This window comes from Thamnophis elegans, chromosome 5 (assembly GCF_009769535.1).
Source record: "Thamnophis elegans isolate rThaEle1 chromosome 5, rThaEle1.pri, whole genome shotgun sequence".
In the NCBI taxonomy this organism is placed as follows: Eukaryota; Metazoa; Chordata; class Lepidosauria; order Squamata; family Colubridae; genus Thamnophis; species Thamnophis elegans.
In genome coordinates, this window is record NC_045545.1 from 1872709 (window position 1) to 1891278 (window position 18570).

Consider the following 18570-nt stretch of genomic DNA (forward strand, 5'->3'; position numbering starts at 1 on the left):
ATGTTCTATGTCAGTGATGGCGAACCTTTTTGAAAAGGGAGCGAGCAAACACTTGCCCTTCGCACGCTCATATGGGCCATAACCCAGAAGAGGAGCTGCCCAGGGGGCATGTGCGCACCAGAAAATGAACTTCGGGGGGGGCATATGCGTGTGACAATCAGCTGGCTCGCGCACAGGCTCACACTGGAAAATGGAAGCCCAGTTCTTCCAGTTTCTGGCACTGTGTCATGCACGAAGGCCAGCTTATCATTGCATGCACATGTGCGTCAGAAACCCAGAAGAGGAACGGGCAATGCCGCACATGCCAGGCAACATGGCTCCATGTGCCATTTCAGGCACACATGTCCATAGGTCCACTATCATGGTTCTATGTGATCTTCCTATTGTAAACAATGAGCTTTTAAGCATTGCATCATCAACTTAGTGGTAAGACTCTTTCTGAATCTGCTATGCCAAGTAAAGTTCATTCAATGGGGTAAAAATAAGAGACGGAATGGCTTCTTATACCTATTTCTATGCAGCATACCAGAGGTGGGTTCCTACCAGTTCGCACCTATTCGGTAGAACCGGTTCGTCAAATCTTCCGAACCGGTTAGAAGAGGTTCCACCAGTGGACCCGGAAAGCAGGCCACACCTACAGAAGAGGTTCCAACATTTTTTTTGAAACCCACCACTGGTCCTTGGATAGGATTATTCTACACTATCATGCTCCTATTTATAAAACTCAGTGCCTCTGTGAAAGGCAAGGATGACTACTGCGTTTGTGAGGTGAAGAGCCGAGGTGGCACAGTGGTTAAATGCAGCACTGCAGGCTACTTCAGCTGACTGCAGTTCTGCAGTTCGGCTGTTCAAATCTCACCGGCTCAGGGTTGACTCAGCCTTCCATCCTTCCGAGGTGGGTAAAATGAGGACCCGGATTGTTGTTGGGGGCGATATGCTGACTCTGTAAACCGCCTAGAGAGGGCTGAAAGCCCTATGAAGCGGTATATAAGTCTAACTGCTATTGCTATTGCTATTGCTATTGTGGTGCAATCAGAACATTCCGTGTGTTGAAGTTGTTTTAACGCAAACCAAAGATGCCTTTTAAAAAACAAGTTGACATCCTATTCTTATGCATGCCAGTGCTGTGTGTGAGGTAATTTAAGGTGGTTCTGACAAGTGTCGTTGGCATCTTCATATCCGGTCACATGGGCAGCAAGCTACTCCCATCCGGTCACATGGGCGGCAAGCCACTCCCACAAAGGAGGCCACACCCACAGAGTAGGGTCGAACAATTTTTGAAACCCACCACTGCAGCATACTAATAGACAAAGTGAGATCCTTCCCCGAAGAAAGAATTGGAGAGAAGGGGAAAGAAGAGTGTTTCCATCACTTTCCTTCTGATACAGTCATAACCTATGAACCTATTTTTAAAAACTAACGAAATCATACCCGTTTCATGAGCCGGGGTGGCGCAGTTGGTTAGAATGCAGTACTGCAGGCTACTTCTGCTGACTGCCGGCTGACTGCAGTTCGGCAGTTTGATTCTCATCAGCTCAAGGTTGACTCAGCCTTCCATTCTTCTTCCGAGGTCTGTAAAATGAGGCTCCAGATTGTTGGTGGCAATAGGCCGGCTCTGTAAACTGCTTAGAGGAGGCTGTGAAGCACCGTGAAGTGGAATATAAGTGTAAGTCTATTGCTGTTTCGCCTTCGCTTTCACTTGGGAAGGGAGGAAATGTATGTTTCCCTGGGTGAAAATGGAATGCCAGCTACCAACCCAGGGAGAATGTCAAGAATGAGAATAAAACAAGCTCCCACTGAAGAAGCTCATTAGCTCAGTGCTAAAAGCTCACACAAGCCCAAGTATGTACACTTTGCCTTCATTAAGCCCACAGCTATTGATTGTACTAAAAAAAGCAGAGGTGCCATTTTCACGAAGCCTTCAGCAGAGTCTTCAGGGAAGGCAGAGGTGTTAAATGAAGGCATCGGGGAAAATGAATGCAGTGTTGACTCTGATTAGATTAGATTTAGATTTAGTTTAAGCAATGTAGCAGAATCACATTCAGCCTACGATTCCTCTTGCAACTTCCAAAGGAGCCCTCTCCCAGATGAAGCAGCCGAAAGAATGGCAAAGCGGCAATATTTGGTCACAGGACTAACTGTACCGAGCAACTCAATCTCTTTCCATCTGCAAAGGGAAGGAGAACAACAGTGGGGAGCATTGCATGCATTGCTTATCATTAGGATCTCATCAACCGTTCTAACGTCAGAACCTTCTCACAGGGTTCTTGTCTGAGAAGAAATTGACCCCAGGAGAAAGTGTGGCATTCGGAGTTCTTCGTTGAAAACTGGGATGTATATCTAATAAATAGCACAAATGCTTTTAGGGGAGCTTTAGCAATTTAACTACAGATCCTTGAAAGCATTTCCTATTTTGTAATGCGTGTCTCAGTAACACCGATGATATAGAGTGGGTTTTATATCAAATGACACGTAAAGCTCCTATTGTTTTTTATTCTTGTTCTGTGCAGGAATTCAGAGTTAGAACATTTATAATGAATGCCCAGCCTCTACTTAACAATTTTCAGAAAATAGGAGCTAGCCTTCCTCTTAGCTTATTTTTCTAATAGGCTACTTAAATCTGCTATGCAACAATTTAATTTCTTAGCTCAAGGCTAGGCATCCTGCAGATACCAATTTTGGGATGGTGGGAGTGTTCCCTGTTTTTTAGTTTCCTCACTAAAATAAGGATCAGCTATGGTTGTGTAAACTTCTTTGTAGAGCTTTTATACATCCATTTTACTCCTGATCAACTCTTACATAAGCCCACCCCTCACTTCTCCCCCCAAAAAACCCTTTTTAAAAGCAGTACATTATTATTATTCTGCTTAATGATTCGTATTTTCCAGTTTTTTCCTGCCCAAGATTAGAACTTTGCACAATTGATTATCTTCCACGCCAGGTGCTGAATTTCTCACCATTTCAGGCAGGATGCTCATAAATCTAATTGACATAATTTTCAGGTTACCTACACCTCCTCAATATTAGCTGGTTTGACATCACTTTTTGAACCTAGTCTTTTCTCCTCTGCTCTTCACCAACTGTTTCCTGGTATCCCCTTATTCAAATGGTACTGTGCAATAAACCTGAGTCACTGGTTAGTGGTAACCAATTAGTTATTGGTTACCAATAGGCTTCCAAGCACATTTGGGGGTGCAGCACTTAAGATTTTGCATGGCTTGGCACTAAGCAGGATTATTTCTTCTAACCAGAATCAAATTTAACCACAGTACATTTAACTTAAGAGGGTGTACCCAAGTTCCCACCTCAAGTGAGATAAAAGAGGTGGGAACTCAGAGATGTACCTTCTTTTTGGTGACCCTGAGTTGATGGAATACTTTTCTCCAAAGTTACTGGGAGCTTCCGTCATGCTTGCATTACACAAAGCTAGGAAATCCATTATGTTCTGATAGGCTTTTCTGGCCTGGAATGCAGGGCTAACTTTTCTGTATTCCATTGAGTTTTGTGATAATGTTCTATTGCATAAATCATCTTGAGTTGTTAAGAAGCAGAGTATTATAAAAAGTATTATAATAAATAACTATTTTCCTGCAGCCACAAATATATTATAGTCTTACAATATGAGATGCCCATCAAGACAGATCTTCTCTCTTCCCAGCTCACTCTGTTGTTCTTCTCTGATTAGTTCACAAATAAATATGCTTTTAATATCCTTCCTTTCATTTCTAACCAGTTGGTAGCTCATTCCTTGAGAATGGATAACTCTATATGTGGGTGAGAGAGAAAGACAAACATCTGGAGCTTTTGGAATGGTTAGCATATGACTTTATAAACAAATGCACACACACACACATAGCACATAGACACTATATACAGTTAATCCTCAACTTATGACCACAATTGAGCCCAGAATTTATGTTGCTAAGTGAGAAATTTGTTAACTAAGTTTTGGCCCATTTTACGACTTTCCTTGCCACATTTTTTAAGTGAACCATTGCAGTTGTTAAATTAATAACACAGTTGTTAAGTGAATCTGGCTTCCTCATTGACTTTGCTTGTCAGAAGATTGCAAAATATGATCACATGATCCTGGGACACAGCAACCGCCATAAGTATGAACCATTTGTCAAGCATCTGAATCAGTGGTGGGTTTCAAAAAATTTTAGAACATCTTCTGCAGGTGTGGCCTGCTTTGTGGGAGTGGCTTGCTGGCCATGTGACCGGGTGGGAGTGGTTTGCCAGCCATGTGACTGGGTGGGCGTGGCCAATTTGTAAAATGTGGTGAAACTCACTTAACAACACTCTTGCTTAGCAACCAAAATGTTGGCTCAGAAACTCTGGCATTTGAAGCATGCAAGTCTTAAAGCTGTCAAGTTACAAGACCGTCGCACCCCTAACCCTTTAGAAAAAAACACCCCAGGGGTGTTCAAACTTGACAGCTTTAAGACTTGTGGACTTCAACTCCCAGAATTCCTCCTTTTGCTCTTCATCTTGATGATGTGCGGACGGGCAGGGGGGAGGGAGCTGGAACCGGTTCTAAACGGCACTGTAGATTTGTGGAACCTCTTCTATAGAAGAGGTTAGAACTGGCAGGAACCCACCCCTGCTCTGAATATAAATCATGTGACCATGTGGATATTGCAACGGTCATAAGTGTAACTTTTTAATGATCACTGCAGGCTATTTGAGCAATATTTGTCTGCTCAAATTGTTCCTTTTCTGACTAGTTATAAATCAAGGACTTAAGGATTACCAGTAACTGTATGAATCAAATGCAATCCCAGTAAGACAACATTGACTTTTTCAGCTGTTATCCTTAAATTCATGAAATACCAATACGATGTTAGATGCCAGAGTTCTAAAACAGAGGTAGAGAGAGACCGTGGCCCCCAGATGTTACTGTATGATATACCTCAGAAAACTAACCACAGCCATCATTGTATTACAAATGTCCAAGAACTCCTGGAAGATGGTCATTTTTCACCAACCTACTCTAGTTTTAAAATATGATCAGAAAAAGATGCATTGTTGTAATGATCATTCATACCTAGAATGATCTACCTTTATCATTCCAGGTAGATCTGGATTTTATTTTTGACTGAATATGGTCTTTTGTTTCCTGCATTGGGACCTACTGAAGGAAAGGCAAGCATCTGTGACTTATTCCAGAAATACAGGTTCTTTCCCACCCACCCCTGCCTGTTTAATGACTTTAAAAATCTGGCATTTTCTCACAGCGTGATCTGCAACACAATCATCTCTAGTAAATGAGCCTCCCAGATAAGCCTTAATGTAGCTAATGTAACTCATTAATATCATTTTTCTTAGCATGCCAATAAAGTTAGATGGAGGAAAGGTTGAAAAGGCTTTAGAAGCTGAGGACGGGGGTGCTTGTTGCAGGCTATTTGAGCAATATTTGTCTGCTCAAATTGTTCCTTTTCTGACTAGTTATACAGGACATTAAACCTGTTCACCGCCGAAAGCCGCCAATACTCTTATAATTAATTACAGGATAAGTCCTCTCTTTATGAATGAAAAACTTAATAGAAATACTAGTTAAGCTTAAGAATTTCTTTCCTGGAAGGATCACATGGCTTTTCCAGATGTTGTTGAATTCCAGCTCCCACCAGCTAAAGCCAACATGGATGGGAATGACGGACAATGTAATTCTACAAATTCTGGAGAGATTCAGACTGTCCATCTCTAGCCTATGTGGCTAATATTACCAGTTCCATCAAATAATAACCTATAGCGGGCTCAGCAGAAGACGGATTACCACCTTAGTAGATAATTTCCAGAAGCTCCAATGAGAATTCTGACTTCCAGTTTGTCCAACAATAGCAATAGTATTTTCCCTTCCCAACAGCAGCTCGGAGTCTGCCATTGTGTGTTTAATCACTGTGCTTGATAGAACCTCATCTCAGACAAAAGTGCACTTAGGATGCTAAAATGTAGTTTTTGAAAGAAAAAAATCAGAAATGGATAAGTGTGTAACAAAAGTTTGAGTATAGTTAGTTTAGTTTAGTTTAGTTTAGTTTAGTTTAGTTTAGTTTAGTTTAGTTTAGTTTAGTGTAGTTTAGTTTAGTGTAGTTTAGTTTAGTTTAGTTTATTCAATTTGTATGCCGCCCTATTCCCAAGAGACTCAGGGCGGCTAACAAACAGGGGGGGAAGGGGATACAAATAGGAAAACAAAGACAACAGATTAAAATTCACAACAGTCTCAACATTCAAGTGGGGCTGGAAATTCATCAGCCACAGACCTGCCGGAACAACCAGGTCTTAGTGGCTTTGCGGAAAGCCGGAAGGGTGGTGAGTTCTACTCCTGAAAACAGCTCCAGCCAAGCATGCGCACAAAAACATTTTTCCTCCGCATTTCTTAGGGCATTTAAGGGATTTGACTCATTTAATTATTTCTTAGAGCATCTTTTTAAATCTGTTAATATCATTACTTCATGCAATAAGGCTCCTAAAACACCATTCAAATATTAGAGAGATCCCCTGATACAATGAAACTGTGTAGTTCAAACACACCCTACTTATTCATAACCATGCGTAAGGATACGATTTCACCCATCGAAATTCACCCCGCCACTAAAATGTGACTGAGATGTTCTTCTTATCAGACCTGCAATTATATTCGTTTTAGAATTTTGGCCTGCCACACTTTCACTTATTTCATTATGCTGTTTCATTAGTATAGTCGATGGGAGGGGGCAATAGAAGGAGTAGGATTGTGGAATGTATTGTTTTCATTCTTTATTAGAAGCCTTTATTAGAAGCTTGGTCCAATCTTCTTCTTCCACCCTGGCATCCACACCCAGCTGCTTCCGGTCAGGTGTGAAAATACGGAGATGTCTCTCTTTATGGATTCTGGGACTTGAAGTCCAGACATCTTCAAGTTGCCAAGGTTGAGAAACACTGATCTACCTTACCCTATCATTCTTGGCATCCATGGCAGTTTTCTAACTGAAAATTTGCTCACTTGGAGGAAAGAAGCTGTAGGATTAAATCTCTCCTTTCAGAAACTATGCTACCAATCCATTTGAGGATGGTACTTTTTTAAAAAAGAAGGAGCTACATCCTGCACATTGAATGTCGAAAGTAGACTGAGTGTCATCTGGCGTATAAAGTCTCATAAATAATGCTAAATGTTGTGAACAGTAATCTAATTTCACACATTCTAGCTTCAGTTAAAATATTAAATTGTAGGTGTTATTATCCCCATTTTTAATTATTTTAATTATTATTATTTCCCTACATGTTTAAATTACAGTTGATCGATGATAAGTGACAGGCAGTCCATGAATGTATGGCCTTAGTGGCAGCAATGAATCTGATTTCCTGGTAAGTTAGGAAAGAAGAATCGCTTCATAAGAATCTGCCTTATAGACTTGAAAACTCTTATTTATCCAACCCAGTTTTGTCCGTGTGAGCAAAACAGAACAGAATTGGAAGGGACCTGGGAGTTCATTTCAAACAAATGGTTGACCAGTCTCTTCTTTTTTTAAAAAAATATACTTTTTTATTTTCCATTTTCATAACATATAACCACATGTATACTATTACATAGCCAATATCCTATTGTATTAAGTAGTAATTACATCAGTTCCTCTTGTCATCAACGCCCAGGAAGATAAAAACCCATTATTAGCTCTTCTGCTCTCCATACACCTCTTTCTTCTACCTCTCTCCTACCTTCTTTCTTCCCTCCATCATCCTTTTCTACTCTACTTCCCCTTCCTTTCTCCTTCTCCTCTCTCTTCATTTCACTCCTCCTTATCCTCCTCATCTTCCCCCCTGTTTACCCTCTCTCCTATCCCCCTCTTCCTATCTTTCTTCTCTCCTCTGTTTCCCACTCTTCTACATCCTTTCTTCCCTCCATCATCCTTTTCTCCTCTACTTCCCCTTCCTTTCTCCTTCTCCTCTCTCTTCATTCCACTCCTCCTTATCCTCCTCATCTTCCCCCCTTACCCTCTCTCCTATCCCCCTCTTCCTATCTTTCTTCTCTCCTCTGTTTCCCATTCTTCTACATCCTTTCTTCCCTCCATCATCCTTTTCTACTCTACTTCCCCTTCCTTTCTCCTTCTCCTCTCTCTTCATTCCACTCCTCCTTATCCTCCTCATCTTCCCCCCTTACCCTCTCTCCTATCCCCCTCTTCCTATCTTTCTTCTCTCCTCTGTTTCCCACTCTTCTACATCCTTTCTTCCCTCCATCATCCTTTTCTACTCTACTTCCCCTTCCTTTCTCCTTCTCCTCTCTCTTCATTCCACTCCTCCTTATCCTCCTCATCTTCCCCCCTTACCCTCTCTCCTATCCCCCTCTTCCTATCTTTCTTCTCTCCTCTGTTTCCCATTCTTCTACATCCTTTCTTCCCTCCATCATCCTTTTCTACTCTACTTCCCCTTCCTTTCTCCTTCTCCTCTCTCTTCATTCCACTCCTCCTTATCCTCCTCATCTTCCCCCTTACCCTCTCTCCTATCCCTCTCTTCCCATATTTCTTCTCTCCTCTGCTTCCCACTCTTCCTCTCCTTCACTTGGTGTATTTCAGCTTCTGAGCAAACTCCACTCTGTGTTGATGGTATTTATGCTTCCATATCAAGTCTCTTCTTAAAAACCTTCCCACAACCCACAAATGCTGTTGCTGGGACCTCGATATAGCGTTTAAGGTTTGTGGAATCTGGAAAAATGTTTCATTCAGCTCAAGTAACCAAACCAAGAGCAGAAACTCAGTGCAATTGTGCAGATGTCATTATTTTCTCCTGGAGAATGATATTCGAGCATGCAATAAAGACTTTTAAGTTATTGGGGGAGTGAGGAGGAGAGAGTTTATACATTTAACTGCTGGCTAACAGACAAACAAGCTGGGATTAGTCTCCTGTCTAATGAATAGGTGCAATAAAATGTTTGTGTCAGACAGAAAATCACCATAGGTTTACTCCACAGTGTAGCTTTGGAATACAGAGCAATAAATGCTGTAGGCCCAAGTTAGCGCAGGAATGTTTGCTCGCTCTGCCTTCCCCAGATATTTACAGAAGCCCCAAAAGCTCAGCGTTGTTGTCCACTCTGTAAAGAAATGATGACATCAAGAGGCAGGTCACCAACATGAGTTTATAGGTGTTGCCATTTAGATTGGGATGGAAGCCGGGTTGGGGGGTGGGGGGTTATCCACTCGGTATGATCTTCTGACCCCCACAGGTTTACAGCCTTCCTCTCTCTGCTTCACAGCACCTCTGCAACACAAGAGTTAATCATTTCTCTCTTGCTATCTGCCAAGAGTCCTTATCTCTCTTTTTGCTGTCACTTTATAACAGGGGCTGCTTATCAACCTGTTGGGGGGGGGCATGTGATCAAGCCCTGCCTATCCCAGCTCCCGATTTCCCTGATTAGAGACCATCACGAAATGGGATGGCTGGTTTTACAGAGGGTCACTAATGCTGGAAAAAGTACAGAGTCCATTGAAAGCCCGGCCTGTTACTTTCTGAATTATTGGATTTTTCGTTTGCGTGCGTGTGTATTTGTGTGTGTGTGCGCACCGTTGATGGACTGCTTCCTGACTTTCACTGAAGGTTACTGTAGCCGCTGTCCCAAGGCCAGAGAAGTTTACAAGCCTCACCTTTTGCTGCGTTCAATGCTGTATACCTGCAGCTCAAGGGCACTATATATTTGCGCCTAATTATGTCTTCCAGTTCGGATACCAGCAGCACTCAGGAACCTATAAAACATGGGCTTCTTCCAGCTGGTAAGTCAGACTTCTTCCGACTTTTTTGATAAACCCTATTAGACAGAATTGAATCCAAGCCTTCCTAGGCATTCCGTAATGGAGAATAATCATTGTGGAATCTCTTCGTAGTTAATAAATTGATTCTTCAAAAGTATTCGGTTGCAATAAATATATTTAAAAGGATGCCGCCATTTTACTGGTGGTTAAATTAGCTTGTTTTTCTTCAAATGCAACAGAGTTATCAAAAACAACTTGAAGGTCCAGTTATTTCAGCAAAGGAGTTGAATATATGCTGGGAATCTCTTGTCATTTAGCAAAATTGTTTTAATCCGAAGTTCAGATATTTTTTCACTGAAATGAGGTAGAAAGGAAACATGTATATGCTAGGTATGCAGCATTTATATGAAAAGTTCTAAGCCTGTAGCAAAACAGTTTCATGACAGTTGAAATTCAAGCAGAACTTTGAAAAGTTCTAAGTTTGAATGATTTGATCTTTAAAATACAGCATTGTAAAATAACGTTTTAAACTAATCAAATACTAAATGGGAATGAGAAATCACCCCCAAAAGACTGTAGAGTATGTTAGATTGTCACATAGTGGTATGTTATTTTTTATATTTCATGTACAATTTGCAGCCCATATTTCCTTCTTGCTAAACATTCTGTTTAGAATTCCTTTCTCAGTTTAATCAAGAAGAAAGTTCTGGATACTTTCAATTCAAGTTGGATATTTGAAAGGAACATGGATTAATATTTTCTAGATTCATTTCACTGAAGTGAAATATTACTTTTATGTAGTGACAGTTTATCGTATCATGGTCTTTGGCTGGAAGCGTGTGTGTGTTGTGCGTTGTGTGTTGGGTTGTGTGTGTATTTGATTGCAATGCTTTTGGGTTTGTGTTCCAAACATTTGCTTTGGGTTAAGTTTCCCATATATGTAAGTACAAATGAGCTGCAATGTAACAAAATTAATGGCAATAAGTTTATCTTCAGATATTATTCTGCTCAAAGAATGCAAGATTTCTATACTGAACATGCTTTCTGTATCATATAAAGGACTGCATTCCTTGTCAGCAAATGCAAGGTATTTCATTCTTACTGATTTGAGCATCAGTACAGGATTAATCTTGGATTTACACAGTTGGATTTACTTCTGAGTAAACAAGCATAATACTGTTCCGACAGGGAAACTGTTTAAGGCATAGGTTTTTTTTATCTTTTTGCAATAAAAGTCAAGGCACATAATTGTTCAATATAACATTGCTCAATATGCAGTTACATACACACACACAGACACAGACACACAATACACACACACACACACACAAATGATATGTTTCTCTTTTATTTCAATTAAAAACAAATATTTATATTTTCAAAACGATTATTACACTCCCTATCAGGCCTGATCTTCCAAGTTTTAAAACTGAAATTCCAATCTCCCTAACCTTGTTTTAAAAGTCTTTTTTTTCCCATCACATTTTTGGGAGGTCTGTAAACATTGGCATTTTTGATTGTACAGTATACTTATCGGTGGACGCCTTGTGTTTCATTTGTACAAAGGATCCACCATCAGTGTCGCATCAGCTGGAGAAATGTTCTAATGAAAAGTGGGTTGTAACAAAATGAGCAGGAACACAGAAATGCCATTCAGTCTGTGAATGCTCAATCAATATATGATCAAGATTTTTTAAAAATAAATAATTTCACACCTTTTCCTCATTCTGAATGAAACTTATTGCAACCATATTATGCACTGTAGTTGAATTTACATATATAGATTTGAATAATGACTATTACAAATAACGGCTATTATTTGTAAATTATGTCAGCGTACGTTATTTACAAATTTCAGTTGACGCTACCCTGGGAAGTTCTGACATGCTCCCTTAGGCATGCTTTTGACGGCAGTTGAAATGCACAATATTCTTGGCCAAATTTATACAAATGGATACCTTTCAGGTTTGGTCTATGGAGATTCTCAGTCCTCCAGGTCATAGGTTGTCCCAAAGTTGCTTTTCTTCAAGAATCAACTGGACTTTCTGGTTTTTCTTTGAAGATGTTTTGCTTCTCATCCAAGAAGCTTCTTCAGCTCTGAAAAACCAGAACGTCCAGTTGCTTCTTGAAAAAAGCACCTTTGGGACTTTCAGGTTTAGCTTTTAATCTTGCAGAATATTAGCAAAAGTCATGCCAGGGAATTCTGGGATTCAGACATCTGTAAGCCAGGCAGGCTGGAAGGTTGCTCTTAATTTTCAGTTTATTTAGCCCCCCTGTTTTTTTGAATACAGATTAGATTCTCACTGTGGGTGTGGGTGTGGGTGTTGTATTGCAGTAATAGTGTATAACCAGTAGCTATGAAGATTGAATTGAATTGAATTGAATTTATTATATTTCTATGCCGCCCTTTTCCCAGAAGGGACTCAGGGTGGCTCACAACCCAAGTCGGGGGGGGGGGGGGATAGGGGATACAAATAGGGGGGGGGGGAGAAAGGCATAGACAAACAATACCACAATTTTAAAAACAACTCAACAGCCACACCATTCGAGCGGGGATGGGAACTCATCAGCCCCAGGCCTGTCGGAACAGCCAGGTTTTAAGGGCTTTGCGGAAAGCCTGGAGGGTGGTGAGGTGGATATTTCATATCCACCCAAATACCTTCATTGGAACCTGCAAAAGTTCTCCAAACGTTATTGATAAGGTGTAATTTTAAATAAGACAGGATGGGAAGATTGAATAGATGATAGAAACACAGATTAATTTTATTTGATTTATTAGATTGCATCACATTTAGCTTTTATCGCCATTGTGCCCACTTTATAGTTGTTATTCGCCAATTAATTGCAGGCTAAGTGTATCCTTTGGACCAAACCAACATTTGATATTTCATCCTAGACGTAGAAAATAGTAACAGGAATTAATTGGGGGGCAGAATGAGGCGAGTGAAGAAAATGCAGACTGAAATATTTTCTCTTGAAGTTAAAGTGATAAATTTAGTTAAATTTAATTCTATATTAAATCAACTGATATAAAACTTTGCTTTTCTTTCGTCGCAATAAAAGAAGTAGAAGAAAATATGGAGTAAATAGAATGATTTTGATTTCAGTTGTCTTAATATACATTATCATAATTATGTCGCAATAGCAATAGAACTTAGAGCAGTGTTTCTCAACCTTGGCAACTTGAAGATGTCCGGACTTCAACTCCCAGAATTCCCCAGCCAGTGAATGCATTCGCTGGCTGGGGAATTCTGGGAGTTGAAGTCCGGACATCTTCAAGTTGCCAAGGTTGAGAAACACTGACTTAGACCTATATATATATCTTCATTGTGCTAAGCGATTTATACAGAGTCAACATATTGCCCCAACAATATGGCTCCAAATTTTTCTGACCTTGGAAAGATGGAAGGCTGAGTCAACCTTGTCAGGATCGAATTCCAGGCTGTGGGCAGAGTTTGACTTCATGGCTGCATTCTAAACCACTGTGCACCAGGACTCCTACTATTTATATATCACTACAATGTCATTTTTAATTAGAGTTCGACCTTCATAGGAAGGGATGTTGGAATCAACTAGTAGAGTTTTTGCGATTTCTAATATAATTGCTTTTACCACTACTTAACATATCTCTAATTCCTGCGATATGCAAGTTGTGGCAAAAAAATTCATAACCAAGCTACAAACTGCCTTTGATTGCTGTTGTCCAGCAAATTTATTTTCAGCGTGAGTTGGCAGGTGCATGAAAATGATACGATTTTCTTTATAGGATAATAATTTAGGAGTGCTGTTTAATCGGATCAAAGTCCATCTAATTTAGAATTCCAGCTCCAATGCTGAACTCTAAAACAATATAGCAAGTTTGCTAACCTTTGACAACTTTTAAGACACGTGGACTTCAACTGCTAGAATTAGCCAGCAATGTAACCCTAGTGTGAACTTACAACGTTGTATCTATTATTTATTCTTTTATTTCCTCAACCCTTACCAAAATCGCATGCTTTCTGGTAAAATATTTGCAACATTAAGGAATGCTGATGACTGTTTTGACTAAAAGGATAAACCCCCAGCACTGTTAAAGGGAGAGAAAAGAAAGTCAGCTAGGAGGGGAGAGAAAACAAACACGAGTCACTTTTCCTGTGAAATTCTACAGCTTGTATAAAGTTTATGGCCATCCAGTCAATAGAAATGGCCGCCTAAAGCATTTCCCTGTTGCCGGGAGACTTTTCAGACAGGTCCACTTAAGCCCCATCCTCGAGAGGTGGTGCTTGAGGAAGGATTTGACTTCATTTATGTGTTTGCTTTAAACCTCATATATTGCATTTCTCCCAGAAATGATTGAAAGTGTGATTGTATATCTAGACCAACAGTTCTTTTATTTTATTTATCCTAAGGACTGCATGCCACTGATATAGGCAGGTTCTAGGATAGCTGTGTAAACAAAGGTTGGTGATTAGCAATAAATATAATCCAGTCATATAAATAAAGAGAAATATTAATTATACTAATAAATGTCAGGTTCTTGCTAAAGTCGTGGACATGTCAAAACTTGTCTAAATGACAGGATCCATGCTCCATGCTCAACTATACTGTGGCTTGCACGCAGTATTAAAATCATAAACTTTCCTACCAAGATAAAAGACTATATTAAGGACCCAAGTTAGTAGATGTTGTTGTTCAAATAAGTACGATGTAAAAGATGTTTTCAAAACTTCTCGCTCAATGTTTATTGCCCATGTAAACTGCTTATTGCAGCAATTTAAGAATAAATAGGTTTAAAATTCCTTACAATCCCAGTCTCATTAAGGCATATTGTAACTGGGTTGTAAAAATTCATATAACCAACAGAGAGCAGGAAAGAGATACAGGAAACTGATCGTTATTGTCATCTCATCTTATGAAAAGCTCAATCCTATGTTATAAAGGTGCTTTTTCAGTGAGACTTCCGTGCAGATAAAAATGAACAGGTTAGTTGGGCATTTCCACGTGAAGTGTTTGGCTGCTTCCAAATCAACTTCACACAGGTTAGCCCTTCCTTATATTATTCCTTTTCAGAAGCCAAGCTCATTTACTTTTAGATCAATGAAAGCACAAACTCTTATGGATGGCTAGAGCAATGAGAACTCAAGAATTTGGAGGTGGGTCATTTGCCATTGAAGAAAGATTTCTCTTCTCCCCGGGGTCCTAATTCTAGCAGGTCCTTTTAAGGGACCAGTCTCCTAATTGCTGGCATCTCCCACCCAGTGGTCCAGAGAGACCTGATTGACAAGATTCCTTCTCTTGGGGAAAGCCTTCCCTTCCCATCCTATCATACAACTCCTCCCCAATCCCCACAATGGATGAATGACTGCAAAAATTGATGGGAGTTGGCAGAGATGGCTAGATTGACTATTTTGATCAAATGTGTGTGTGTGTGTGCTTGTGTACTTAGTGTCACAACCCCTGGTATGCCCAAATATGGGAGGAAGCTTACTGCTTCCATTCTCTGTCTATCGGCTCGTCACAAGAGACCATTATGACAGAAACCCAATATTTTTACTATTGCCTTTGTTACATTTGTGTTGTATTTGTGCTGATTATTTATTTATTTATTTTATGAGCAGAAATTCAACGCGCGCGCACACACACACACACACACACACATACATATATATATATATATATATATATATATATATATATATATATATATATAACGTTGTTGTATTTGTGCTGATAAATAAATAAAGGGAGACTAGTATAGATCTATTTCAAGCTATTTAGCTCTAAAAAAGTGTATATATACACTTTTATTTATATATACTTTTTATTTTTTATTTATATATACTTTTTATTTTTTATTTATATATACTTTTTATTTCTTTATTTATATATACTTTTTATTTCTTTATTTATATATACTTTTTATTTCTTTATTTATATATACTTTTTATTTCTTTATTTATATATACTTTTTATTTCTTTATTAGATTTTTTTTACAACCCCTGGTAAGCCCCAACTATGGGAGGAAGCTAACTGCTTCCATCATCTGTCTATCGGCTCGTCACAAGAGTCCATCACGACAGAAACCCAATATTTTTACTGTTGCCTTTGCCTTTCTTTATATATACTTCTTATTTCTTTATATATACTTTTTATTTCTTTATATATACTTTTTATTTCTTTATATATACTTTTTATTTCTTTATTTATATATACTTTTTATTTCTTTATTTATATATACTTTTTCTTTATTTATATATACTTTTTATTTCTTTATTTATATATACTTTTTATTTCTTTATATATACTTTTTCTTTATTTATATATACTTTTTCTTTATTTATATATACTTTTTATTTCTTTGTAGGTGTCTAGTTGTTCGGGTTTTCTCCCGCGTAGAATTGGAGATGTCTTTTATTTCTTTATTTATATATACTTTTTATTTCCACTTGGAAACAACTTCTGGACTTTGTGCTTGAGGTGGGGGGGGGGGAAATGAAACTTTGATTTTGGGTTTTACCAATTAGATAGATTTGTTGTTATAGAAACGGATAGTTTATACTATTATGTAAAAGTAAGAAGTTGAGGTTTGATGTGAATGCCTTATTCTGCTGCACCAAAGGGAGTGGTGAGTCAATGCCTTTTTTTTCCCTTTTTCCCCCTTTTCTTTCCCTCACTTTTCCCTTCCCTATTTTTCCCTATTATTGACTTTTGTATTTTCTTTGTATGCTGTAGTATAAACTAATAAAGACATTATACACCCCCGGTGATTTTTCACAGCTTATTTCACCGCAAGTCCTTTTCATATTGCTTTTTTAAGGATTACACTGGAAATAACTTTAGCTGCAGGGAGAGAGATCTTTAAAACGCCGCATTTGCAAAGCGAGCATCTGACTCGCTCCCCTAAATGCTCACCTGCTTTTAAACTCCCGTGTTTTAGGCTTCGTAACTCTTCCCAAAGGCCGGTTAACCACCGTTCGCACCTCAGCCCGGCAGCCCTGGGGGCTCAGGCTCATTTCGGAGGAGAAATACACCGTTTTAGGGCCGGAGTTTTCGGAGTTTAGCATGTTTTTGGGAAGGTTGGAGACAGAGAAGAGACTAGAGGCTGGGATGCAGTTAAGCGCCAGTCGCAAAGACCCAACGCTTCTTGCATTTGCACCGGAGAAGCCTTTGCGCTGGGCGACCGGGCAGGTGCGGGGCAGGAGTTTAGGCACCTTCGTTAATAGGATTGCATTTGCATTTGCGCGAATTGCATTTGCGTCTCTCCTCCGCTTTGCTTTGCTTCATGCGCCTTGGAAGCGAAACTTTACGTGGCTGCTCGGAGCAGCTCAGTTCAGGGTGGATTTCTCCTAATTCCCTTTCCGAGAGAGGCTCTTGCAGACATTCCCACAGTGAGGAAAGGGGGGGGGGGTTGGGGTGGAAAGGAGGGAGGAGCTTCCACAGTCGGGGGCGGGGCTTGAGGAGCCGAAGTTACTCGGAGCTCCTCGGTTTTCCCCTGAGCTGCCGGGCGCTTCGCCGAGTTTGAAGCGAGCCTCCTCCGGAGCCGAGCGCCGGCTTGATGGAGGGAGCGACGGGGAAACGCTTGGACGAGCCGCTGAGCGTGGCTTCCCCGCGGGCGCCTGGCGGGCATGGAAAGCGATCTTTTCAACGCGGCTCCCCGCTGCCGCTGCCTTCGCCTCCCTCCCAGCCTCCCCGCCCCGCGGGTCTTGTCTGCTGATGGGATCTGGGAGTCTTTTCCGGGGAAAGTTCCCGGACTTGGCAAGCAGGTTGTTTGCTGTGTGCCCGAATGCCCAATGGGGGGGTGGGGGTGGGTGCCTGGTGATTCAGGAGGAGGGAAAGGAAGGAAGGAAGGAAGGAAGGAAGGAAGGAAGGAAGGAAGGAAGGAAGGAAGGAAGGAAGGAAGGAAGGAAGGAAGATGGGAAGGCAGGAAGGGGGAAGGGAAGGGAAGCAAGGAAGGGAAGGAAGGAAGGGAAAGAAGGAAGGGAAGGGAAGCAAGGAGGGAAGGAAGGAAGGAAGGGAAAGAAGGAAGGAAGGGAAGGAAGGAAGGGAAGGGAAGCAAGGAAGGGAAGGAAGGAAAGGAAGGGAAGGAAGGAAGGAAGGAAGGAAGGAAGGAAGGGGGAAGGAAGGGGGGAAGGAAGGGGGAAGGGAAGCAAGGAAGGAAGGAAGGGAAAGAAGGAAGGAAGGGAAGCAAGGAGGGAAGGAAGGAAGGAAGGAAGGGGGGAAGGAAGGAAGGAAGGAAGGAAGGAAGGGGGAAGGGAAGCAAGGAAGGAAGGAAGGAAAAGAAGGAAGGAAGGGGGGAAGGGAAGCAAGGAAGGAAGGAAGGAAGGAAGGGAAAGAAGGAAGGAAGGGAAGGAAGGGAAGGGAAGCAAGGAGGGAAGGAAGGAAGGGGGAAAGGGAAGCAAGGAAGGAAGGAAGGGAAGCAAGGAAGGAAGGAAGGAAGGGAAAGAGGGAAGGGAAGGAAGGAAGGGAAGCGAAGGAAGGAAGGAAGGAAGGAAGGAAGGAAGGAAGGAAGGAAGGAAGGAATTTTAATTGTACTGGGAAAGGTGAATAAGGCTGGAGTCCTGAGTATTCTCCCTCACCACTGTCAAACTTTATCTTTCACCATTCAGTAAGGCTGCATTACTATTACTATTAGTCTTCTCATGTCTTCTTCCTGTCACCCATCTCAGGACTGCGAGACTATAACTTTGTTGCTTGTATCCTTACTATTGATAGTGATTGCTTCCAGATTGCTTATTTGTACCCTGCAACTATAATTAAGTGTTGTACCTTATGATTCTTGATGAATATTTCTTGTCTTTTTATGTACCCTGAGAACTTATGCACCGAAGACAAATTCCTTGTGTGTCCAATCACACTTGGCCAATAAAG

General features: G+C 40.6%; 1 protein-coding gene across 3 annotated transcripts in view; it reads left to right on the forward strand.

Annotated features, from left to right (window-relative positions):
- Positions 1 to 9439: 9439 nt before the first annotated feature.
- NR5A2 (nuclear receptor subfamily 5 group A member 2) overlaps positions 9440 to 18570 on the forward strand; it is a 133844-nt gene continuing 124713 nt past the window's right edge. For 2 of the 3 annotated variants that reach the window (XM_032217249.1, XM_032217248.1), the window contains exon 1: positions 9440 to 9740. Coding sequence is in view for 1 of the 3 variants with exons in the window: in XM_032217248.1 (XP_032073139.1) it covers positions 9677 to 9740 (64 nt within the window). In the remaining 2 variants the exon portion in view is untranslated. Of the gene's footprint in view, positions 9741 to 17204; positions 17466 to 18570 lie in introns of those variants that run through there. The other variant, XM_032217251.1, reaches the window with a different exon arrangement.